The sequence below is a fragment of the Penaeus japonicus genome, unplaced genomic scaffold, assembly GCF_977035675.1.
Source record: "Penaeus japonicus unplaced genomic scaffold, GWHDUDI00000001_assembly GWHDUDI00000014, whole genome shotgun sequence".
NCBI classification, from domain to species: Eukaryota; Metazoa; Arthropoda; class Malacostraca; order Decapoda; family Penaeidae; genus Penaeus; species Penaeus japonicus.
The window spans coordinates 11,192,342-11,219,153 of NW_028234416.1; the positions used below are offsets into that span (position 1 = coordinate 11,192,342).

The 26,812-nt window shown below is 39.7% G+C and overlaps 1 protein-coding gene across 2 annotated transcripts in view; it reads left to right on the forward strand.

Annotated features, from left to right (window-relative positions):
- Window positions 1–26,812, forward strand: part of LOC122246972 (microtubule-associated protein futsch) — a 182,309-nt gene that overhangs the window by 151,555 nt on the left and 3,942 nt on the right. Inside the window, exons 2-6 of one of the 2 annotated variants that reach the window (XM_086543912.1) lie at window positions 2,269–2,367; window positions 2,653–2,825; window positions 3,464–3,618; window positions 3,822–10,074; window positions 10,219–26,812. In XM_086543912.1, coding sequence (XP_086400038.1) covers window positions 2,269–2,367; window positions 2,653–2,825; window positions 3,464–3,618; window positions 3,822–10,074; window positions 10,219–26,812 — 23,274 coding nt within the window. Of the gene's footprint in view, window positions 1–2,268; window positions 2,368–2,652; window positions 2,826–3,463; window positions 3,619–3,821 lie in introns of both variants that reach the window. The other variant, XM_086543911.1, reaches the window with a different exon arrangement.

Here is a 26,812-nt window from a genome sequence, read left to right on the forward strand (position 1 = left end):
AGTGTACACAAGGATGTCATGTAGTCTGTTTTTATATCACTGTACCGGAGGAGGTTAGGCTACATGTTATTCGAGGAAGTGAGGGCGAGGGATAAATGTCAAGACAGTAAGGGCGGAATGTTGGGATAGCGTTGGGAGTTTGCTTCAGGCTGGACAGTGTTATACATTGTGTTGATGCCATCTATGCTATGAATTCGGTTTAGTATTTTTGTGTAAGTAATTAGTAATGAATTATATTCTGTTCTCGATGGACAGAGGCATTTTATATCATATTTGCTGGGATTTGCCTATTGCTCTCCACTAAGTCATTAGATTTGATCTCAATCTTCTAATTGGCATGCTATCACTGTGACTATTGTGTTACAAACTATTATTCTAATAATAAGATTGGCCCCTTTTTTCAATTGTTTCCCCCGTACCACTAGACAAAAAAAAGTATAATGCTGGTTGAATATGCATATTAATGGAGAAAATCATGATGACCTCAATGAGAGAAAAGGTGGAGGGAACGAAAGAATAATAATAATAATAACACGAATCAGAAGGACAGGAGAAGGTGTTGAAGCAGCGTCTTGGCTTCGCTCTTATCTTGGTTCGGTCGTGACTGAGAGAGAAGTTCTTTCATGAGGTAATCCCCTTGTCTCTCCTAGGACACCGTCTCAAGATTCTCGAGAGAACCGCAAGAATGGCTGTTATTGTTAGGTACTTCGTTCTTGTCTCGATGCCAAGACGCTCCGTGTGTCGTCTTCGATCCGGGCTGAGATGAAGACGCTGCGAGGAGAGGGTTTTTCTTAAGTCCTGAAGGCTTTGACTCTGTGCCGAGATACTTAGGTGTCTGGGGGGAGAATGGGTGATTCGAAGGAGGGAGGAGGAGCGGGCGAGAAAGAGAGAGAGAGGGGGGTTGAGGAAAGGGGCGACAGAGAAGGAGCGTCATAAATAGATACCATAACTAGCAAGACAGAAATTGAAAAAGATCAGAGGAGTAAATTGCATCAGCAACATTAAAAACCCAGAAATATTTTCTCTAACTGATTTTCATTAAAAGTAGCTATAAAAATTAAGTTAATATTCAAATAAAATGAGCATCGAACCCAGACCAAATACGTGCGAATATCCACTCAGATGGTAGCAAGCATTAACGCAATTCCACGTCACAACAAACACAAAATACAAGCATTGTTTTCTCATTAGCGTCGAGCCCGAGGCTGTTGCTTTCTATTGATGGCCTCTACGGGTGCCGTTGCAAGGCTGACCAGTGGAGCATTAGGGCAATGGACGCTTGCATTTTTCCCCGTGGGATATATAGGTCGTCGCGGCTTTGTGGTCGTGGAGGTCGTGCTCCCCTATTCGTCTAAAGGTTTGGGGATTAGCGAGTGAATACGGTTATCATGCCGTGCTTTTCTGGTATGTGCCGGGAGGTCGTGTTCCGTGTTTGTCTGTTTAAGCTGTTTTCTTCGCGCCTCCTTGTTTGTTGAGGGCGTAGCGATTTTCGGGGTATAACCTCAAGGTGAATTTTTAACTTCTCAGGTACTAGACCCCAAAGCATCCTGTAGCATCTCTGAGTTTAAACGATTCTCAAATCAAGTAAGCAAAGCAAATAAATTGGTATCTGTTTTCATAAAGTCACAAACGCATAAAAAAACAACGATCGTCACCCTGTTCACACGCAAAACATGTACACACACAAAAAAAACAAACAAACGAAAAGCTGTTACCTCAGTGAAGACAAGAAAACTCAACAAACAAACACAGAGAGGGGCGCGCCGGTGCGGGTGTAGCGGAAGGAGCTGGCAGCTTTAAGGCGACTGGCGCTCCGGGATTAGAGTCTCGCCACGTTTAAACCGACTTCCACAGCAGCTGTTTTAGGCTGCCTCCGTAGCCATGGCGGTTGGATCACTTGCTGAATGGGGATTATTGATGCCTATGACTGAAGGGTGATTACTGATGCTTATGACCATGGCGTTATTACACGCTAATCGGTAAAGAATTTGTGCTGGTGAATAAATAATTTTGTTTAGCAAGAGAAATGTTGGTTATTGGTATAATTAAGTGGAGCACATACCTCGTATTTAATCAATAGAATATATATGATCAACCAGGATCTGTAGATGCTTTATCTGATTACTCATATAAACCAGAATCTTAATCTTGTTCTTATCAATGTGCATGCGATAGTATAATTTCTATTTCCTTAGATAAAATTAGTGAATATCGTATATCCGTCCTACTAAATAATTATATATTAATGCAGCTACTCTTTCTCCTCAGGGTTCCTATCATGGGATGAAGAAAAAGCTCATGTCGACATCCACAAGGAACTCACAACTATTGCCGAACTTAACCTCGAAGGAGAAGAACAGAAGGGAGGCAAGTGTCATGGAACCCTTTTTTTTCTAATTCTTTTTTTAAACAAGACTCTTAGTTACTAGGATTTAAGAAACATTAGATTTTGTTCATGTCATATGTATCTTCTGTATTTGCATATCTACAAGAAGTGTGTTGTTATTCTCAGTGTGGCTCTGGATTATTTTTTCATGTTATATATGATTGTCTTATTTACATCACCACAAGAAGTGAAAGTATGCCCTTTCTCGGGAATATGACTACTGGTACTTGTGATGTTTATTCTAAACCATCTAATTTGTTCCTCAGGAGAAAGGTTGATCCAATATGCAACAGAGAATCTGGTCGCAGAGGTGTTGATCCACCCCCAAGTCAACACTCTGCAACAGTGCCTCAAGAACCTCCTCTCCTCTTTCACCAAACATAGACACATTATCCATGCTGGATATGCCTTCGCTGGCTCAGGATCATGGATGTTACAGGTAAATGTTACTGATTCTTTTGTGTGCATACAATACACATACATATGCACACACATACACACGCAGCTGTTCCTTTAAATTTATGCAGATAAATTAATCATTATAAAATATAAAAATGCATTTGTTTGTATTAAAGTTATTAAAGAATGAGCGTTGTTTAACCAAGGTCATGAGGTCACTTTCAAACAAAACATATTTTTCTTCTCTTATTTTTCCATTGCAAGCAAGATAGATAAGAAATAGAGAAGCTATTTTTCATCATATAATGATATAACTCAACCCTTTATATATTATCTCTAATATCAGATCTATGATTTCTGAAAAGTTAAACTACCATTAAAGAATGTTTTCCTACCTGAAAAAGTACTATTGCACATTTCAGTTATTTCATAGGTTAAATATTTGTCATAAACTTATCAGCATGTTATTGTGTGTTGTAACATAATATGATAATATAGTAATAATAACAGACATTAGATCTAAATTCATAGCTGATGTGCCCTAAATTTGTGCATTTGAAACGCATGGATAGATGAAATTAATATTTAAAAGAATAAACATTATTTTGATACATTATTACGTTCTTTGAAAATATGAGGACGGTCTAAGAGAAGTATTCACATTTCGATCTCTTGCAGGACGGGACTTTCTCGGTGGCTGACCTTATTGCCGCCTTCAGCGAGTATGAAGTCCAACGAGTGCTTCACGCTTACGAGAACTGCATCACCATTGACATTCACTGCGCCCCAGAAGGTCACTGGTCGACCAGTTACCTTGCCAAGGAATCATTTAGGTATAATGATAATTATCGCTTTTACGTTGCTGTCAATTGAATGAATATGTGTGGAAAAGATTCTGGTACTCTGACTCTGATACTCTGAAGGAAAATATTTTTTACAAGTGCTTTTCAGAATGTTTCTTAGAGTCATGAGTAGATATTTCACTTACTGGAATATACCATGCAAGCTATTGCTAATGCAAACAACTTCTTTCCAGTAAACTATGCCGCGTGACAGTAAACCCAGACGACAAGATTGAGACCACCCCCGGGATCTCGACTTTCGTCCAGTACCTGTCACAGTTCCTTCTCTCTACACCAATCGAGGAGCTCCTCGAACCATCAGACATTGTGGGAAATATCCGGTTCTCTCGTCCCACTCTGTATGTGTTCCCTGGTGGACAAGGTGACTCAGCTCTCTTCGGTGTCAATGGCTTCAACATGCTCGTGGATGGTGGTTATAATTACAAAGCCTGTTTCTGGGATTTCACAAGGCATCTGGATCGCCTGGATGCCGTTCTTGTCACAAGACTCAACAGCTCGAATCTCATGGGTATTACTAATGTTGTTCGTAGAAAAGCTCTTAGTTCAGTGTATCCACAGATTGGACATATTTTCTGTAATGTTGCTGGAAATATGAAATCTCCCGATGGTGACAAAGACAGAGACCCACTGCTTATTAATCTCTGGGATGAAGGACACATTATGCGTGAAAATCTCAGACAAATTAGTTTGAAACCTCACTTGTGTTTCCGTGATAATGCAATGGAACCAATTAATTTGTATCACAAAGTAGGACATGGCAAATTAGACATGTATGTGATAAATCCCTCTAGAGACAGTAAGGAAGTTCGAGAGTTTATGCAGAGGTGGAACAATGAAGTGATCGCATCTGACATGGGTTTAAGTACCTACAAAATCGGTGAAAAAGTCTTTCCTTGTCCACTCACAAATGTTACCTCCATATGTGCCCTCCTAATATGGCAACCAAATGACCCAACAGACACAATTACCAGAATTCTCTTCCCTGGAAGTACTCCACAACACAAGATCTTTGAAGGGTTAGAAAGATTAAAGAATTTAGAGTATCTGAAACACACCACTTGTTCAGCGAAGTCCATCAAGGCCGCTATAGAAGAACGGAAGGGTATCAAGACTGAAGAAAGAATTAAGACTGAAGACAAGTTGTTAGCAGCAGACATCAAGCCTAGCAAAACAGTCAGTCCATCCCCACCCACACACCGCATCAAGAGAGAAAGAGGAGATCGCTCCATCAGCAGGGAAGAAAGGAGAAGAATCAAACTGGAAAGATCTGAACGACAAGAGAAGGTAATGCGTGAAGTCAGGAAGGAGAAGAAAACAGAGAGAAGGATTGAAAAGAAGGTCATCAAGAAGGAAGAACGGAAGGAAAAGAAGGACGAGAAGAAGGAAGAAAAGGCCGCAACCGAATTAGAAGAAACGAAAGAGAAGACTGAAGGCATCACTATTGAATCTTTAGCAGCGATAGATGAGGCTAAGGTCGCCGAAGCCAAAGAAACAGCGCGGGAAATTACGGAAGCTGTTACAGGTGTTTCTGTAACCAAAGAAGCAGTTAGCGCAGTTACCGAATCGATAGAAACAATTACAAAGAAGGTGGACATAGTTGATGCAGCCGAACGAAGAGAAATCACAACGCAAGCTGTAGAAGTCACAAGTGCTGTAACAGACTTAAAATCTAGAATAGAAACCACAGGAATGACCGAAATCAAAGATATACATGAAATGGAACCTTTAGATGTTAAGGAAGCCTCTCTCGTCTCTGCGGAGTCTGGTGTGGTGACAGGCGAGGAGAGAGAATCCTCTTTAGAAATTGAAACCTTAAAAGAAATAAAGCCAAAAGAAAAACCCAAGGAGAAGAAAATTAAGGAAACCGGGACTCCTGAGAAACCCAAAAGATACCGCAAGCCCAAAGTTGAATCCCGTATTGATACAGGAGACAGAAGACCAAGACCTGATGACAGGGCAGCACGGACAGAAAGGAAGATAAAGGAGAGAAAGAGTCTTGAAAGAAAAGAAAGAAAAGAACGTAAAACAGAAGAAGAAAAGCAGGAAGAAGGAGAACCTGCAGAAAAGAAACCAGAGAGAAGAATAAGAAAGATTAAGAGACCCGAGCACAAAATTGAAGATGCAGCCACTCCCAAGAAGCCCTCTACTCCAGAACTAAAGAAACGCCCAAGAAAATTAATACCAACTGAAAAGAAGGAAGTTAATGGAGAAGTAAAACAGGTTAAACCAACAGTTCCTAGAGTACCAAGAGAAAGAAAGGTAATTTCCAAAACTACGACTACAACTGCACGAGAAATTACGCACAAGAAATTAGTAGATGACAAGAACAGAGCGGCGAAGGCTGCCGAAGCAGCTAGAAAAGAACTGAAGCCATCACCCAAGCCAGCGGCAGCAACACGAACTGTTGCAAGAAAAGCTCCTCCTCCTGCCGGGAAAGCACCGAAGCCTAAGAAGATCGAAAAGCCTCCTGCACCGAAAACTGAGGGACCAATTAAGAGAATTATTACAGGTGCAGCTGTGAAGGCAGGTGTAGTAGCTGCAGCCGTTTCCGGCGTTGCTGTTGTAGAAGCAGCCGCAGACCGAGAGGATGTAGATGAGATTGTTGCACCCATGAAAGAGACAGATAACCTTATGCTTGCCCCTGATCAAGACGAAGAGGATCGAATCTCAGATATTGCCAACATTCCTGGAGTGCAAGAAATCAAATTAGACGAAGACACTTTACAAATTATTGACAAACAACAACTAGAGGAAGAAGAAAAAGACTCTTTAATACTTCACGAAGAAGGTGTTGTTGAACATGTTGAAAAGGAAGACATTATCGAAGAAGTTGAGGAGCATGTTGAGGAAGAGGCAGAGAAAGAAATCGAGGAAATGGAAGAAGAGGAAGAGGAAGAGGAGGAGGAGGAAGAAGAAGAGGAAGAAGAGGAGGAAGAGGAAGAAGAAGAAGAGGAAGTAGAAGAAAGAGAAATCGCAGTAGGAGAAAAAGAAACAGAAGAAAGAATACGAGAGAAAGAAGTAGATGAAGAAGAGGAAGAAGGTCCAGAAGATGAAGAGAAAGTGAGCATTGCGGAAAAGGAAGACGAAGCAGAGAAAGAAAAGAAAAAAGACAAGATCGCAGAAGAAGCGAAAGAAATAGAAGACATTGCTAAATTGGAGGAAAAACACGAAGCTGAAGATATCTATGAAAAGATCGAGACTGAAGACCGAGATGTCTATGCAACTCTACCAAGCAGTGCGAAGCTCACTGAATACAAAGAAAAATATGAAGAAAAGCCAATCCGAGGTCTCTTCACTGGTTTCGCCATGCCTTCCGCCGAACCACAAGAGGCTCCTCAAAAGGCACCGAGTCCTAAACCCAAGGAAGAAGTCGTTGTACCAACTTCCCTTCCAGAGGCAATATTCAAACCAACTGCGCCACCTGTCCATCCACGTGAAATCATTAAGACACCAGATGAAGTGGATGACCTGCCCATACATGAAGAAGTTGAGTCCATTGAACATGATATTTACGAAGAGGATATCGAGATGGAGAAACCAGCTGAACAAGAACTTGAAGCTGGTTCCCCACTTCTTGAAGTAAAGGGTGAACTACAGATTAAAGAAGAAGTTATAGCCGAAAAACACGAAAGGGAAATAATCAAAGAGACAGCAAAGAAACTGCCTGAAAAAGAGATCGAAGTGGAAGAAGAAGATGAAATCTCAAGAGAAGAAAAGGTATCGAAATCCATCGAAGACTTTGAAGCAAAATATGCAGAGTTTAAGGCGACTGCTGTCTCTGAAGTCATTCAAAGAGGAGAGGTCGTTGCTGAAACTAAAGAAATTAAGAAAAAGGTAGACAAAGTAGAATTGCTGAAGGACATTGCACAGACCCTCGAAGAAAGGGAAGAAAAGACGGTGATAAAAGGAAGGGAATCTTCGCCAGAGGTTTCTGAAGAAATTGAGATGCCTGTTGTCAAAGACAAAAAACCTATCAAAGCAATTACACCTTATGAAGAACTCGACTTCGAGAAGATCCCAGAGAAGGAAAGAAGAGTGGAAGACGAAAAGGATATCGATGAACTAGAATTTGAGGGCAAAGAAATCCTGGAAGTAAAAGAAAAAGAAATTACCGAGATGATGGAGAAAGATGAAGTGAAAAAGCGAGTGGAGAAAGAGGAAATTATTACTACTGATGAAGCAATAACTGAATTCGACAAGAAAGAAACCTATAAAGTTGAGAAACTAACGACCGAAGAATTCCTAGAAAAAGAGGAATTCGTAGAAGAGGAAACCCTAAAGAAAGAAACACCCATTTCCAAAGAAATCTTGGAAGCAAAGAAAGTTTCACCAAAAGACGTACTGATAAAAGAGGAATTAGTCGCAGAAGAAATGCTAAAGGAAAAGGAAAAGATCGTACAAAAAGAAACATTCGGAGCTGAAAAGATCACCAAGGAAGAAATCAAGGAGGAGATTGTAACTTCAGAGGAGAAAGTTCCGAAGAAAGAAGTTGAAGAGAAGATCACAAAGGAAGAAGTTGTAGAAATGATAAAAAAGGAGGAAGTTAAAGAGATTACAAAGGAAGAAGTTGAAGAGATCACGAAAGAAGCTGAGGAAAAGATCACAAAGGAAGAAATTAAGGAAAAGATCACAAAGGAGGAAGTTGAGAAGATCACAAAGGAAGATGTTGCAGAAAAAATCACAAAGGAAGAAATTAAGGAAAAGATCACAAAGGAGGAAGTTGAAGAGAAGATCATAAAGGAAGAAGTTGAAGAGATGATCACAAAGGAGAAAGTTGAAGACAAGATCACAAAGAAAGACGTCGAAGAGAAGATCACGAAAGAAGAAGCTGAGGAAAAGATCACAAAGGAAGAAATTAAGGAAAAGATCACAAAGGAAGAAATTAAGGAAAAGATCACAAAGGAGGAAGTTGAAGAGAAGATCACAAAGGAAGAAGTTGCAGAAAAGATCACGAAGGAGGAAGTTGAAGAGAAGATCACAAAGGAAGAAGAAGAGATGATCACAAAGGAGAAAGTTGAAGACAAGATCACAAAGAAAGACGTCGAAGAGAAGATCACGAAAGAAGAAGCTGAGGAAAAAATCACAAAGGAAGAAATTAAGGAAAAGATCACAAAGGAAGAAATTAAGGAAAAGATCACAAAGGAGGAAGTTGAAGAGAAGATCACAAAGGAAGAAGTTGCAGAAAAGATCACGAAGGAGGAAGTTGAAGAGAAGATCATAAAGAAAGACGTCGAAGAGGAGATCACGAAAGAAGTTGAGGAAAAGATCACAAAGGAAGACATCGAAGAAAAGATCACGAAAGAAGAAGTTCCTAAGAAAGAAATTGCAGAAAAAGTCGCAGAAGAAGTTCCAAAGAAAGAAGTTATCGCAAAGGAAGAAAAGATCACCAAAGAAGATGTTCCTAAGAAAGAATTTGAAGAAAAAGTTACCAAGGAAGAAGTTCTAAAGAAAGAGGTTGAAGTTAAGGTAATGAAGGAAGAAATTGAAGAATTTATCACAAAGGAAGAACTTGAAGAGAAGATCACGAAGGAAGAAGTTAAAGAAAAGGTCACAAAGGAGGAAGTTGAAGAGAAGATCACAAAAGAGGAAGTAACAAAGAAGGTGGATATCACAGCTGAAGACATCGTCTCCAAGACGGAAATCGAAAGAGCAGATGAAGAGTTTATTGATGAAGAAGCTGTAATGGAAGAAAAGAGTCTTGAACTTTACTATGCAATAAAAGAAAAAATCGCTAGAGAAGTTGCAAAGGCAGAGGAATTAGAAGAAGTTGTAGACACCGATGAAGTCACTAAAGAAGTAAAGGAAGTAGAAGAAATTACAAAGGAAGATACTGTTAAGAAAGAAAAAGAACAATTAGAACAATTAGAAGAAACTGCTGAAGTAAAAGTCACAAAGGAAGTTCCTAAGAAGGAAATTGAAGAAAAGATCACAAAGGAAGAAGTTGAAGAAAAGATCAAAAAGGAAGAAGCTCTTAGGAAAGAAATTGAAGAAAAGGAAGACGAAATTGAAGAAGTTATCACAAAGAAAGAAGTTGAAGAAAAGATTACAAAGGAAGAGGTTCCAAAGACAGACGAAGTTATTGCAAAGGAGGAAGTTCCAAAGAAAGAAGCCGAAGAAAAGATTACTAAGGAAGAAGTTCCAAAGAAAGACGAAGTTATCACGAAGGAAGAAGCTCCATTGAAAGAAGTTGAAGAAAAGATCACTAAGGAAGAAGTTCCATTGAAAGAAGTTGAAGAAAAGATCACTAAGGAAGAAGTTCCAAAGAAAGACGAAGTTATTGCAAAGGAGGAAGTTCCAAAGAAAGAAGTTGAAGAAAAGATCACTAAGGAAGAAATTCCAAAGAAAGACGAAGTTATTGCAAAGGAGGAAGTTCCAAAGAAAGAAGTTGAAGAAAAGATTACTAAGGAAGAAGTTCCAAAGAAAGAAGTTGAAGAAAAGATCACCAAGGAAGAAGTTCCAATGAAAGAAGTTGAAGAAAAGATCACCAAGGAAGAAGTTCCAATGAAAGAAGTTGAAGAAAAGATCACCAAGGAAGAAGTTCCAAAGAAAGACGAAGTTATTGCAAAGGAGGAAGTTCCAAAGAAAGAAGTAGAAGAAAAGATCACGAAGGAAGAAGTTACAAAGAAAGAAATTGAAGAAAAGATTACTAAGGAAGAAGTCACAAAGAAAGACGAAGTTATCACAAAGGAAGAAGTTCTATTGACAGAAGTTGAAGAAAAGATCACTAAAGAAGAAATTGAAGAAAAGACTACTAAGGAAGAAGTTCCAAAGAAAGACGAAGTTATCACGAAGGAAGAAGTTCCATTGAAAGAAGTTGAAGAAAAGATTACTAAGGAAGAGGTTCCAAAGAAAGACGAAGTTATCACAAAGAAAGAAGTTGAAGAAAAGATCACGAAGGAAGAAGTTTCAAAGAAAGACGAAGTTATCACGAAGGAAGAAAAGATTACCAAGGAAGAGGTTCCAAAGATAGACGAAGTTATTGCAAAGGAGGAAGCTCCAAAGAAAGAAGTTGAAGAAAAGATCACTAAGGAAGAAGTTCCAAAGAAAGACGAAGTTATCACAAAGGAAGAAGTTCCAAAGAAAGAAGTTGAAGAAAAGATCACTAAAGAAGAAGTTGAAGAAAAGATCACTAAGGAAGAAGTTCCAAAGAAAGACGAAGTTATCACAAAGGAAGAAGTTACAAAGAAAGAAGTTGAAGAAAAGATCACCAAAGAAGACGTTTCAAAGATAGAAATGATCGCAAAGGAAGAAATTCCAAAGAAGGCTGTTGAAGAGCAAATTACCAAGGAAGAAATCGACGAAGAAAAAATCTCCAAGGAAGAAGTTGTCAAGAGAGAAATTGAAGAAAAGATCACAAAGGAAGAAGTTGGGGAAGAGGTCACAAAGGAAGTTCTGCAGAAAGGAGAGTTAGTTTCTGAAGAGGTGTTTAAAGAAGAAATCTTAAAGAAGGAAGAAAAAGTAGTCACAGAAATTGTCGAAGAAGAGATTACAAAAGAGGAAATATCTCTCAAAGAAACCGTCTCAAAGGAGGAAGTCTACAAGACATTGGAAGAGGAAATGAAGATTTCAAAGAAGGAAGTTGTCGAGGAAGAACTTATTTCAAAGAAGGAAGTTGTCGAGGAAGAACTGATTTCAAAGAAAGAAGTTGTGGAAGAAGAAAAGATTTCAAAGGAAGAAATATCCATAAAGGAGGTTGTAGAAGAAGAAAGAATCTCAAAGGAGGTTGTAGAGGAAGAAAAAATTTCAAAGGTTGAAATCACAGAAGAGAAAGCAACAAAGGAAGACATTTTATGGACACAAGAAAGAACGGAAATCGTGAAAGATATGACGCAGGAGGAAATAGCCAAACAAGAAATGTTGAGGAAAGAAGAAAAAGAAATTCAAGAGACTGTGACAGCAAAGACCACAAAGGAAGAAATATCAAAGAAGGAGAGTGTAGAAGAATTTGTAACCAAAGAAGAAGTGTCAAAAGTAGCTGTTACTACTGAGAAGGTAACAAAGGAAGGAATTCCGTCAAAAGAAACGGTAGAAGAGAAAGTAACGGTGGAGGAATTTACAAAAGACATTCTTAAGAAAGATGGAAAAGTTGAAAAGGAAGATATTGTTGAAATAACTGCAAAGGAAGACTTTTCAATAAAAATGGTTATGGAAGAAGAAAAAATCACAGAAGAAAAAGATTTAATCACAAAAGATAAAGTTCCTATGGAGGACGTTACCAAAGGCAAGAAACTTGACACTAAGGATGAAGCTTTCCCAAAAACGGAAGAGGGGAAACCACTGAAAAAGGAAGAGGAACCCTCTAAGGAAGAAGTTCGTATGGTCGAGGAAGTAACCGAAGAAAAATTGAAAAAAGATGTCACTATAGATGAGAAAGTTGCAAAGGAAGATATTCTAAAGAAGGAAATTCTTGTCGAAGAAACCACCGAAGAAGAGGTTAAGAAAGACAAATTTGCCATGGAAGAAATGAAGGTGGAAGACAAGATTACAAAGACCACAGCTATAGTAGTGGGAGAAGAAAAGGTTACAGAGGACATCTTGAAGAAGGAAAAAGTGATAGATATCACGAAGGAAGTAAAGGTTGCAAAAGAGGAGGTAACAACAGAAGCCATTACTGAAGATGTGATTATTACCAAAGGAGAATATGACAAAGAATTTGTAAAGGCAATAGAGAAAACTGTGACTGAAATTACAACAGATACGACTGAAGGAGAAGAGAGAATGCGAGGTGTGAAACGAGACCTTTCCCCAACAGAAAGTGTTGAGAGTAGCATTAGTAGTGACATCAGTGGAAAGCTTCACACTAGCGATGGTGTTTTACAAATTGAAGAACAGATCATAAGCGACAAAGTTTCGGTATCCTCAGTAAGTGAAGTCAGTGAGAAGGGCATAAAGTCTGAACCAGATACAACTGAAAAATCGGATGTTTTAGCACCTGTATCCCCAACGAGTGACGTATCGATAAGCACAAGGAGTGATGTCTTCAAAGAATACAAAGATGAATTCATGGAAAGAGAAGTAACAAAGATAAGTGATACTTCAAGTATAAAGAGTGACATAAGTACTAAGGAAATTACAGATCTAAAACTTTCAGTTGATGTCACCAAAAAGCCAACTGACGAATCTCTCGCATCTCTGTCACCAAAAAGCGATATATCAGTCAGTGCAAAGAGCGATACTAGTGCTAAAGTTCCAGAAGAATCTACTACTGCCGAATTAGAAGGCAAAGATGAAGCTCCAGAGTCACCTAGGAGTGACATTTCGATTAGTGTGAAGGATGACATAGTAACGGATACTGAAAAAGCAATGTACGTAACTGAAACGAGAAAAAGTATTACAAAAGATCTTCCAGCTACTGAAATGGCAAAGGAGACCGCCGCGCCAGTCGGAAAAACCACTGAAAAAGTTCCTATTTCTCCCACAAGTGATATTTCAGTCAGTGTAGTTAGTGATATTAGTGCCAGAGAACTTGTAGCTCATGACGCAATGAAACCCGAAGATGTTTCAAGGAGTGAGCCCAGCGCACCAAGCGATATATCTGAAAAGAGTGAAGCTAGTATAAAGAGTGAAGAGAGCATTAGGAGTGACATATCCTCTACAAAGGATACCATGAAAATAGATATGACAGGCAAACCTATTGTTGAACCATTAATTTCCCCTAAAAGTGACATCTCTGTTAGTGCTAAGAGTGATGTCAGTTCTAAGAAGGAAGACATTTTTGGTATTGATACATCTAAGAAACCAACAGAAGAAGCGCCAATCTCTCCTAAGAGTGACATCAGTGTTAGTGCTAAGAGTGATGTTAGTTCTAAGAAGGAAGACATTCTAGGTATTGATGTGTCTAAGAAGCCAACAGAAGAAGCACCTATTTCTCCTAAGAGTGATGTCAGTTCTAAGAAAGAAGACATTCTAGATATTGATGTATCTAAGAAACCAACAGAAGAAGCACCAATCTCTCCTAAGAGTGACATCAGTGTTAGTGCTAGGAGTGATGTTAGTTCTAAGAAGGAAGACATTCTAGATATTGATGTGTCTAAGAAGCCAACAGAAGAAGCACCTATTTCTCCTAAGAGTGATGTCAGTTCTAAGAAGGAAGACATTCTAGATATTGATGTATCTAAGAAACCAACAGAAGAAGCACCAATCTCTCCTAAGAGTGACATCTCTGTTAGTGCTAAGAGTGATGTTAGTTCTAAGAAGGAAGACATTCTAGATATTGATGTGTCTAAGAAGCCAACAGAAGAAGCACCTATTTCTCCGAAGAGTGATGTCAGTTCTAAGAAGGAAGACATTCTAGATATTGATGTATCTAAGAAACCAACAGAAGAAGCACCAATCTCTCCTAAGAGTGACATCAGTATTAGTGCTAGGAGTGATGTTAGTTCTAAGAAGGAAGACATTCTAGATATTGATGTGTCTAAGAAGCCAACAGAAGAAGCACCTATTTCTCCGAAGAGTGACATCTCTGTTAGTGCTAAGAGTGATGTCAGTTCTAAGAAGGAAGACATTCTAGGTATTGATGTATCTAAGAAACCAACAGAAGAAGCACCAATCTCTCCTAAGAGTGACATCAGCGTTAGTGCTAAGAGTGATGTTAGTTCTAAGAAGGAAGACATTCTAGATATTGATGTATCTAAGAAACCAACAGAAGAAGCACCAATCTCTCCTAAGAGTGACATCTCTGTTAGTGCTAAGAGTGATGTTAGTTCTAAGAAGGAAGACATTCTAGATATTGATGTATCTAAGAAACCAACAGAAGAAGCACCAATCTCTCCTAAGAGTGACATCTCTGTTAGTGCTAAGAGTGATGTTAGTTCTAAGAAGGAAGACATTCTAGATATTGATGTATCTAAGAAACCAACCGAAGAAGCACCAATCTCTCCTAAGAGTGACATCTCTATTAGTGCTAAGAGTGATGTTAGTTCTAAGAAGGAAGACATTCTAGGTATTGATGTATCTAAGAAACCAACCGAAGAAGCACCAATCTCCCCTAAGAGTGACATCAGTGTTAGTGCTAAGAGTGATGTTAGTTCTAAGAAGGAAGACATTCTAGATATTGATGTATCTAAGAAACCAACAGAAGAAGCACCAATCTCTCCTAAGAGTGACATCAGTGTTAGTATGAAGAGTGACGTTAGTTCTAAGAAAGAAGACATTCTAGGTATTGATGTATCTAAGAAACCAACAGAAGAAGCACCAATCTCTCCTAAGAGTGACATCAGTGTTAGTGCTAAGAGTGATGTCAGTTCTAAGAAGGAAGACATTCTAGATATTGATGTATCTAAGAAACCAACAGAAGAAGCACCAATCTCTCCTAAGAGTGACATCTCTGTTAGTGCTAAGAGTGATGTCAGTTCTAAGAAGGAAGACATTCTAGATATTGATGTATCTAAGAAACCAACAGAAGAAGCACCAATCTCTCCTAAGAGTGACATCAGTGGTAGTATGAAGAGTGATGTTAGTTCTAAGAAGGAAGACATTCTAGGTATTGATGTATCTAAAAAACCAACAGAAGAAGCACCAATCTCTCCTAAGAGTGACATCTCTGTTAGTGCTAAGAGTGATGTTAGTTCTAAGAAGGAAGACATTCTAGATATTGATGTATCTAAGAAACCAACAGAAGAAGCACCAATCTCTCCTAAGAGTGACATCAGTGTTAGTATGAAGAGTGATGTTAGTTCTAAGAAGGAAGACATTCTAGATATTGATGTATCTAAGAAACCAACAGAAGAAGCACCAATCTCTCCTAAGAGTGACATCTCTGTTAGTGCTAAGAGTGATGTCAGTTCTAAGAAGGAAGACATTCTAGATATTGATGTATCTAAGAAACCAACAGAAGAAGCACCAATCTCTCCTAAGAGTGACATCTCTGTTAGTGCTAAGAGTGATGTTAGTTCTAAGAAGGAAGACATTCTAGGTATTGATGTATCTAAGAAACCAACAGAAGAAGCACCAATCTCTCCTAAGAGTGACATCTCTGTTAGTGCTAAGAGTGATGTTAGTTCTAAGAAGGAAGACATTCTAGATATTGATGTATCTAAGAAACCAACAGAAGAAGCACCAATCTCTCCTAAGAGTGACATCTCTGTTAGTGCTAAGAGTGATGTCAGTTCTAAGAAGGAAGACATTCTAGATATTGATGTATCTAAGAAACCAACAGAAGAAGCACCAATCTCTCCTAAGAGTGACATCTCTGTTAGTGCTAAGAGTGATGTTAGTTCTAAGAAGGAAGACATTCTAGATATTGATGTATCTAAGAAACCAACAGAAGAAGCACCAATCTCTCCTAAGAGTGACATCAGTGTTAGTGCTAAGAGTGATGTCAGTTCTAAGAAGGAAGACATTCTAGATATTGATGTATCTAAGAAACCAACAGAAGAAGCACCAATCTCTCCTAAGAGTGACATCTCTGTTAGTGCTAAGAGTGATGTTAGTTCTAAGAAGGAAGACATTCTAGATATTGATGTATCTAAGAAACCAACAGAAGAAGCACCAATCTCTCCTAAGAGTGACATCAGTGTTAGTGCTAAGAGTGATATCAGTTCTAAGAAGGAAGATATTTTTGGAATCGATGTATCAAAGAAACCGACAGAAGAAGCACCAATCTCTCCTAAGAGTGACATCAGTGTTAGTGCTAAGAGTGATGTTAGTTCTAAGAAGGAAGACATTCTAGATATTGATGTATCTAAGAAACCAACAGAAGAAGCACCAATCTCTCCTAAGAGTGACATCAGTGTTAGTATGAAGAGTGACGTTAGTTCTAAGAAAGAAGACATTCTAGGTATTGATGTATCTAAGAAACCAACAGAAGAAGCACCAATCTCTCCTAAGAGTGACATCTCTGTTAGTGCTAAGAGTGATGTTAGTTCTAAGAAGGAAGACATTCTAGATATTGATGTATCTAAGAAACCAACAGAAGAAGCACCAATCTCTCCTAAGAGTGACATCTCTGTTAGTGCTAAGAGTGATGTTAGTTCTAAGAAGGAAGACATTCTAGATATTGATGTATCTAAGAAACCAACAGAAGAAGCACCAATCTCTCCTAAGAGTGACATCTCTGTTAGTGCTAAGAGTGATGTTAGTTCTAAGAAGGAAGACATTCTAGATATTGATGTATCTAAGAAACCAACAGAAGAAGCACCAATCTCTCCTAAGAGTGACATCTCTGTTAGTGCTAAGAGTGATGTCAGTTCTAAGAAGGAAGACATTCTAGATATTGATGTATCTAAGAAACCAACAGAAGAAGCACCAATCTCTCCTAAGAGTGACATCTCTGTTAGTGCTAAGAGTGATGTTAGTTCTAAGAAGGAAGACATTCTAGATATTGATGTATCTAAGAAACCAACAGAAGAAGCACCAATCTCTCCTAAGAGTGACATCTCTGTTAGTGCTAAGAGTGATGTCAGTTCTAAGAAGGAAGACATTCTAGGTATTGATGTATCTAAGAAACCAACAGAAGAAGCACCAATCTCTCCTAAGAGTGACATCTCTGTTAGTGCTAAGAGTGATGTCAGTTCTAAGAAGGAAGACATTCTAGGTATTGATGTATCTAAGAAACCAACAGAAGAAGCACCAATCTCTCCTAAGAGTGACATCTCTGTTAGTGCTAAGAGTGATGTCAGTTCTAAGAAGGAAGACATTCTAGATATTGATGTATCTAAGAAACCAACAGAAGAAGCACCAATCTCTCCTAAGAGTGACATCAGTGTTAGTGCTAAGAGTGATATCAGTTCTAAGAAGGAAGACATTCTAGGTATTGATGTATCTAAGAAACCAACAGAAGAAGCACCAATCTCTCCTAAGAGTGACATCTCTGTTAGTGCTAAGAGTGATGTTAGTTCTAAGAAGGAAGACATTCTAGATATTGATGTATCTAAGAAACCAACAGAAGAAGCACCAATCTCTCCTAAGAGTGACATCAGTGTTAGTGCTAAGAGTGATGTCAGTTCTAAGAAGGAAGACATTCTAGATATTGATGTATCTAAGAAACCAACTGAAGAAGCACCAATCTCTCCTAAGAGTGACATCTCTGTTAGTGCTAAGAGTGATGTTAGTTCTAAGAAGGAAGACATTCTAGATATTGATGTATCTAAGAAACCAACAGAAGAAGCACCAATCTCTCCTAAGAGTGACATCTCTGTTAGTGCTAAGAGTGATGTTAGTTCTAAGAAGGAAGACATTCTAGATATTGATGTATCTAAGAAACCAACAGAAGAAGCACCAATCTCTCCTAAGAGTGACATCAGTGTTAGTGCTAAGAGTGATATCAGTTCTAAGAAGGAAGACATTCTAGGTATTGATGTATCAAAGAAACCAACAGAGGAAGCACCAATCTCTCCTAAGAGTGACATCAGTGTTAGTGCTAAGAGTGATATCAGTTCTAAGAAGGAAGACATTCTAGGTATTGATGTATCTAAGAAACCAACAGAAGAAGCACCAATCTCTCCTAAGAGTGACATCTCTGTTAGTGCTAAGAGTGATATCAGTTCCAAGAAGGAAGACATTCTAGATATTGATGTATCTAAGAAACCAACAGAAGAAGCACCAATCTCTCCTAAGAGTGACATCTCTCTCAGTGCTAAGAGTGATATCAGTTCCAAGAAGGAAGACATTCTGGGTATTGATGTATCAAAGAAACCAACAGAAGAAGCACCAATCTCTCCTAAGAGTGACATCTCTGTTAGTGCTAAGAGTGATGTCAGTTCTAAGAAGGAAGACATTTTTGGAATCGATGTATCAAAGAAACCGACAGAAGAAGCACCAATCTCTCCTAAGAGTGACATCTCTGTTAGTGCTAAGAGTGATGTTAGTTCTAAGAAGGAAGACATTCTAGATATTGATGTATCTAAGAAACCGACAGAAGAAGCACCAATCTCTCCTAAGAGTGACATCTCTATTAGTGCTAAGAGTGATGTTAGTTCTAAGAAGGAAGACATTCTAGATATTGATGTATCAAAGAAACCGACAGAAGAAGCACCAATCTCTCCTAAGAGTGACATCTCTCTCAGTGCTAAGAGTGATATCAGTTCTAAGAAGGAAGACATTTTAGTTATTGATGTATCTAAGAAGCCAACAGAAGAAGCACCAATCTCTCCTAAGAGTGACATCTCTGTTAGTGCTAAGAGTGATGTTAGTTCTAAGAAGGAAGACATTTTAGCTATTGATGTATCTAAGAAGCCAACAGAAGAAGCACCAATCTCTCCTAAGAGTGACATCTCTGTTAGTGCTAAGAGTGATATCAGTTCTAAGAAGGAAGACATTCTGGGTATTGATGTATCAAAGAAACCAACAGAAGAAGCACCAATCTCTCCTAAGAGTGACATCAGTGTTAGTGTTAAGAGTGATGTTAGTTCTAAGAAGGAAGACATTCTAGATATTGATGTATCTAAGAAACCAACCGAAGAAGCACCAATCTCTCCTAAGAGTGACATCAGTGTTAGTGCTAAGAGTGATGTTAGTTCTAAGAAGGAAGACATTCTAGATATTGATGTATCTAAGAAACCAACAGAAGAAGCACCAATTTCTCCTAAGAGTGACATCTCTGTTAGTGCTAAGAGTGATGTTAGTTCTAAGAAGGAAGACATTCTAGATATTGATGTATCAAAGAAACCAACAGAAGAAGCACCAATCTCTCCTAAGAGTGACATCTCTGTTAGTGCTAAGAGTGATGTTAGTTCTAAGAAGGAAGACATTCTGGATATTGATGTATCCAAGAAGCCAACAGATGAAGTACCTCTTTCTCCTAAGAGTGACATCAGTGCTAGTGCGAAGAGTGATGTCAGCTCTAAGAAGGAAGACATTCTAAGTATTGATGTATCTAAGAAACCCACAGAAGAAGCACCAATCTCTCCTAAGAGTGACATCTCTGTTAGTGCTAAGAGTGCTGTTAGCTCTAAGAAGGAAGACATTCTGGTTACTGATATATCCAAAAAGCCAGTGGAAGAAGCATCAGTATCTCTTAAGGGTGATATAGCTGCCGAAGAAGCTATGTCCTCTCCAAAAAGTGACATTTCTGTTAGCACAAAGAGTGACATTTCGTCTAGAAAGGAGGACACGATGGATATTGATGTTATGAGGAAATCCTTTGATGAAACAATAAGCCTTAAGAGTGATGTTAGCTCCAAGAAAGAAGACGTATTTGATGTTATCACAAAGTCAAAGGATGAAGCTCCATTGTCACCAAAAAGCGATGTATCTATCAGTGCCAAGAGTGACTTTAGCTCTTCAAGTGCGAAGGAGGAAGTAGGCCTATTGATGATAGACACTACTAAAAGGCCTCTTGATCCTGCACCAGAATCACCAAAGAGTGACATCTCTGTGAGTGAGAAGAGTGATACTAGTTCAAAAGCTGGTAAAGAAAGCATTACAAAGAGTATCACAGAAGATATGCCACTGTCGTCAAAGAGTGATATTTCTGTTAGTGTAAAAAGTGATACAGGTTCTATGGCTGGAAAAGTAGAACCCTTGACAGTTGAAGTTTCAAAGGTATCTACAGAACAGAAATCATTGTCTAGTGATAGATCAGATAGTATTAAGAGTGATAGCAGCTTTAAGGATGAACCAAAGAAAGGCGAAATTCCAGTCTCTCCAAAGAGTGATATCTCTCTTAGCCTAAAAAGTGGCATAATCACCCAAGATGTATTACATAAACCCATGGACGAAGCACCCATATCCCCTAAGAGTGACACCTCACTAAGCGCTAAGAGTGATGTTAGCTCTAAAGATGTTTCCAAGAAGTCATCTGACAAAGTTGCTAGTATAAAGAGTGATATTATTGATAAATCTGACATAACTCTCACCGCAGAACGAAAGGTTAGATCAGCAGATATGCCTTCAGAAAGTGTCAAAGTGACACAGCCTTATTTGGATTCAGGTGTAAGTGAGGAGCCAGTATATGCTATGTTAAAAGCAGAACGTGCTGAAATTGTCACTGTTTCCCCTGATACCACTCCTGGATCAACACCTCTATCACCAACCTCACGTGAGGTAGGTGCACCTTTCGCTGTTACATCTAGTTTTACTACAACTGCAGTTCATAAGGAGAAATCGGATGTCATGACTTCATCAATTTATGAAGAAACAACAGCTGCATTTACAGAGGATATCATTAGTAAATCAGAAACTGATCCGATGGCTACATCTGTGCATGGAGGTTTTGATATCATGACCTCATCTATGTATGAGCCCAGTGAAGATCTTATGTCTTCATCTATGTATGGAGAAGACTTTATTGTACATGGTGTGCTTGATGAGGCTTTAACAAAAACTGACAAGACTGGAGACATGATGTCAGCTTCAATGTATGGCAGTCTTGGTGGAGATGACTTGCAGAAGTCCACAGATGAAACTTCCCTCTCAAGTATATCACATATCAAGACACAACTAGATGATCAAAAGACTATAACTGACATTGAGCCTAGGAGCTACATACCACAGTCTCCTCGCAGTGATCTGTCATCTGATGTTCATCATATGCCTTCAATGTCACCACGTAGTGATGGGTATGAAGCTGAATTGAGTGGTCAGTTTGAGGGTCGTGATGATGATCAACCTCCAGCCTCTCCTCGTTCAGATATTTCATCCATATCAGACATTGTTCGACGAGAACAAAAACATCCTGTGACTGAAAAGACTATGATGGAGACCAGCATGGTTGTAATGGATAGTGGACGTTCTATATCTCCAAAAAGTGATACCACTGTAAGCGATATAGCCGCAAAGGATGGTTTAGACTCATTAGATTCCTTTAGACTACAACCTGTCCTTGACACAGACAGAGATGTTGATGAAGGAAAACCCATTTCTCCTCGCAGTGACACTTCAGGCAAGAGTGAAGCTTCTGGAAAGGATTCTGCCTACGATGACAGGGATAAATTATCCAGTCTGGAAAGCCAGACTCTCCCATCATTTACAAGTGATATGAAGATATCAGAAAAGGCATCTGTTATAGATGAGCATGTACAGGATGCTTCAGTAAAAACAATGCTTATAAGTGAAGTTTCAACAGATAAAATCCAAAAGGTTTCTGAATCTGTTTCTGAAAGCACAAAGAGTGATAGCACTACAGTATTTTCAACTGTCCATAGGTCTACTACCGAGGTCAGTAGTAAAGATAGCACAAAGGTTATGGTAGACAAATCAGATGTGTCCAAAAGCACAAAGTCAGAAATATTGCTGACAGATGTTACTTCTCTAAAGACCAAAACAGGTCTGGAAGATGAAACATCTGTTAGCTATAAGGGAGAAGCAACATTCTCAGAAACCCAAGAGGCCATAATGGTATCTCCAAAGAGTGATGCCTCTGCAAGCTCAAAGAGTGATGTTACATCTGTAGATGCAAAGGACCTGCCAAAGGATCCATCATATCTTGGAGAACAACCTAAAGTAACAACAGGATCATCTGAGAGTGACATATCTGAAGGGATATTTAAAGAAGAAATGAGTGAGACTGTCAGATCATTTACAGAAGCTTTTGGAGTCAGTGAAGTGGTTCAAGGAATCAAAACGGCTGTGACCACTAGTAAAACTTCCTTCCAAGATTTTAAGGAACCTGCTTCTCCACCTCCTTCGCCAGTAAAATCCATAGGGAAACCTGATTTCCCAATTTCGTCAAGTGCATCATCCCTACAAGAAAGTGAATCTTCAGTCTTTAGTAAAGCTGAATCAGTTACCAAAGATGAAATCAAGAGCAAAGATACAAGCTTCACCTCAGCTGTAACAGCAGAAGAATCTTCCACAACTAGTTCAATCACTCGTACATTCATCTCATCAATACATGACTCATCTCTATCAACCTCTACCACCACGACATCAGCATCTAAACTTGCATTTACAATTGCTGATGACAAAAAGCTATCCGATCTTCCTACACCTAAGCCAGTTAAAGGAGATGACGAAAGACCATCATCTGATAAGTCTTCGCCACCTCCTCCACCCTCCTCTTCCTCCTCCTCCTCCAGTGGTGTTGAGGGTATTGTGAAAGAGGTTAAAGAAAGTAAAGACCATATCGAAACAACTTCAGCTATAATTGCAGAGAAGCTCATGGCTGAAGTTGAAGAGATCACTTCAAGCAAGACACAAACTTCAACCTCCGAGCAAGTGTCAACCGAAGAGTACAAGTCTGTCACTGCCATTACTGATAAGTCTAGTTCTGTTAAGGAAACATTATCCACTGTAGAATCTTCACAGGCGACTCATATTAAGGATAGTAAGGAAATTAGTAGCACCAGCCACTTGACGAAGGAATTCACTACAGACCAAAAGGAAATATCTCACAAGTACATCACAACTGGAAAACCTGAAACTGATACTACAGCAATTATCACACAAACCATAGTTAGTGAAGAGCCTGGAGAAGAAGTGAGAACCTATGAAGAACCATCAGATTCTGAAACCATTTCCACTAGGACCGTTATTAGGCGAACAGTTGTTAGTAGTGAACCTAGAGAAACCGTGGAAACAATTGAACAGCCTTCAGAGACAAGGATTGTTAGAACTATTGTTACTGGGGCTGAACCTTCTGAATACACGGAGACTTATGGAGAACCTACTGATTCTGAAACTGTAACAACTAGGAGAATTGTGAGGCGAGTAATTGTTCATGAAGGAGAACCAGTAGAGACAGTGGAGTCCCATGAAGAACCATCAGATTCCGAAACAATTACTACAAAGAAAATTGTAAGAACCATTGTCGATGAAGGTGAACCAAGTGAAACAGTAGAGACCTATGAAGAACCAACTGGTTCTAAGACTGTTACAACGAGGAGAATCGTAAGACGAACTATCATTAGTGAAGGTGAACCCACAGAATCAGTAGAAACTATAGAAGAGCCATCTGAGACCATTACAAAGAGGACAGTTACTAAAAGAACCATCGTCAGCGGTGGTGAACCAGTTGAAACTGTGGAGACCCTTGAAGAACCTTCAGAATCTGAATCTGTAACTCGAACCACTGTAAAGCGAACCATTATCAGTGGAAGCGAACCCTCTGAGACAGTGGAAACTGTTGAAGAACCATCAGAATCAGGCACTATTACTAAAAGAACAGTCATCAGGAGAACCATCGTTAGCGGTGGTGAACCCGTTGAAACTGTGGAGACCCTTGAAGAACCTTCAGAATCTGAATCTGTAACTCGAACCACTGTAAAGCGAACCATTATCAGTGGAAGCGAACCCTCTGAGACAGTGGAAACTGTTGAAGAACCATCAGAATCAGGCACTATTACTAAAAGAACAGTCATCAGGAGAACCATTGTTAGCGGTGGTGAACCAGTTGAAACTGTGGAGACCCTTGAAGAACCTTCAGAATCTGAATCTGTAACTCGAACCACTGTAAAGCGAACCATTATCAGTGGAAGCGAACCCTCTGAGACAGTGGAAACTGTTGAAGAACCATCAGAATCAGGCACTATTACTAAAAGAACAGTCATCAGGAGAACCATCGTTAGCGGTGGTGAACCAGTTGAAACTGTGGAGACCCTTGAAGAACCTTCAGAATCTGAATCTGTAACTCGAACCACTGTAAAGCGAACCATTATCAGTGGAAGCGAACCCTCTGAGACAGTGGAAACTGTTGAAGAACCATCAGAATCAGGCACTATTACTAAAAGAACAGTCATCAGGAGAACCATCGTTAGCGGTGGTGAACCAGTTGAAACTGTGGAGACCCTTGAAGAACCTTCAGAATCTGAATCTGTAACTCGAACCACTGTAAAGCGAACCATTATCAGTGGAAGCGAACCCTCTGAGACAGTGGAAACTGTTGAAGAACCATCAGAATCAGGCACTATTACTAAAAGAACAGTCATCAGGAGAACCATTGTTAGCGGTGGTGAACCAGTTGAAACTGTGGAGACCCTTGAAGAACCTTCAGAATCTGAATCTGTAACTCGAACCACTGTAAAGCGAACCATTATCAGTGGAAGCGAACCCTCTGAGACAGTGGAAACTGTTGAAGAACCATCAGATTCAGGCACCATTACTAAAAGAACAGTCATCAGGAGAACCATTGTTAGCGGTGGTGAACCAGTTGAAACTGTGGAGACCCTTGAAGAACCTTCAGAATCTGAATCTGTAACTCGAACCACTGTAAAGCGAACCATTATCAGTGGAAGCGAACCCTCTGAGACAGTGGAAACTGTTGAAGAACCATCAGATTCAGGCACCATTACTAAAAGAACAGTCATCAGGAGAACCATTGTTAGCGGTGGTGAACCAGTTGAAACTATGGAAACCCTTGAAGAACCTTCAGAATCTGAATCTGTAACTCGAACCACTGTAAAGCGAACCATTATCAGTGGAAGCGAACCCTCTGAGACAGTGGAAACTGTTGAAGAACCATCAGAATCAGGCACTATTACTAAAAGAACAGTCACAAGGAGAACAATTATTACTGGAGGTGAACCAAAAGAAACTGTAGAGACCACAGAACCTTTCGAATCTGATACAAGAACAACTATTAGGCAAACCATTACAAGTGGACCAATAGAGACAAAAACTATCACAAGTGGTGTTGCAAAGACAGAAACAGAAACAATGCAGAGGCTCACTGGCGATAAGTCTGTGACATCTGTTATACGAACAACCATCGATGACAAGGAGGCGACAGAAATGGGAATGGGTGAGTTGCCTTCTGAGAGCAGAATCATCAGTACACTAAAGGAGTCGTCAATTAGTTCTCTAGAGTCATCAGATAGTTTCGAAATGAAATCCGATTCGACAAAATCTGCATCTGAAACAAGTGAAAGTAGGAAGACTATCAGTTCAGAAGAATCTGTAAAAACAACTTCATCTAGCAGTAAAGTCAGCTCTGACATGTCAAAATCTAGCTCTGAGACTACCCATGATGATATTAGGAGTTCAAGGGAATCTGTCTCAACAAGTGAAGAGAGCACAATGCATGAGGGTCAGAGAATTAGTTCCATCAGAAAGTCATCAACAAGCAGTACAGAGGGTGCCCCAGGTAGCCCAAGGACTGGACGTGTTGTAGTAAGGAAAGTAACGACAGTGATCACAAAATACTATGAAGATGGGGAAGAAGTTCAGACAGAGGAAATGCCAGGTGGAGAAGTTGTTGAAGTTCTTGGTGATCAACAAATTTCAGAAGACATTATGCGAAAGATTTCTGGTTCATCATCGCCATCTCCAGTTACTCGCAGGAAGCATTCTAGTGGAGTGCCCGGATCAATGACTTACACCACTTCACACTCACTCTCTGGTCCTTGGACAAGTGATGAAAGTCTCAGTGGTGAGCCGACAGTTATTTCACGTACTACTCGCACTGTAACAACTGACAGTGATACTGATGCCTCTGAGGGAGTGATGGCCAGCACTGTCACCACAGTCACTCGGCGTATGGTGAGTGATGATATAACCGACAAAGAGGAACGGCCTCGATCTGTTAGCAGTGATGCTAGTAGTAGAGACACTTTTATGTCATCACACAAAGAAACACGTTCCGAGGCAAGAGATGCAGTTAGTAAAGTTTCAACTAGTCAGCATTCATCTGCTGCATATACGACGCACTATGGTGCCACAGGTTTGCAATACCAGGAAGAGTATGATGATGAGCCTGTATATGAGTATCACCCTCCTTCTGGTGGACACATGGATCAGTTCATGTATGGTGAGCAAGCTGGGGACTATGATAACGGAAATCTTCCATCTCGAGCCATGGAGCCATCCATGACTGAGAGTGAAGACAAGCTTAACAGAAACCAGACATGGAAAACTACCAAGGTGATGAGCAAGGAAGAGGGATCAACTACTTCTACTGCTTCTGTAACTATTACATCATCTACAGCTTCAGCATCAGCATCAAAAGAAAGTGATGCTGCACGTGATGCCAAAGATACCCTGCAGAAGTGGGGCAAGCCTCTTGGCCTGCCATCACCAGTGCCTGCACCAGCGCCACTTCAGCCCTCAGATACGCCTAGTACACACACCCCACGCAAAGAGCGCAAAACAAGCAGGAAGTCGAAGAGAACAGTTGCACCAGTTTATCTGGACTTGGCGTATGTGCCTCATGCTGCTAACCCTAATTACTCCAATGTTGATTTCTTCAGAAGAGTGAGAGCGCGATACTACGTCTTCTCAGGCATCGACCCTGGCAGGGAGGTTCTTGATGCCCTCCTCCAGGCCAAGATGGAATGGGAAGATAAAGAATTGG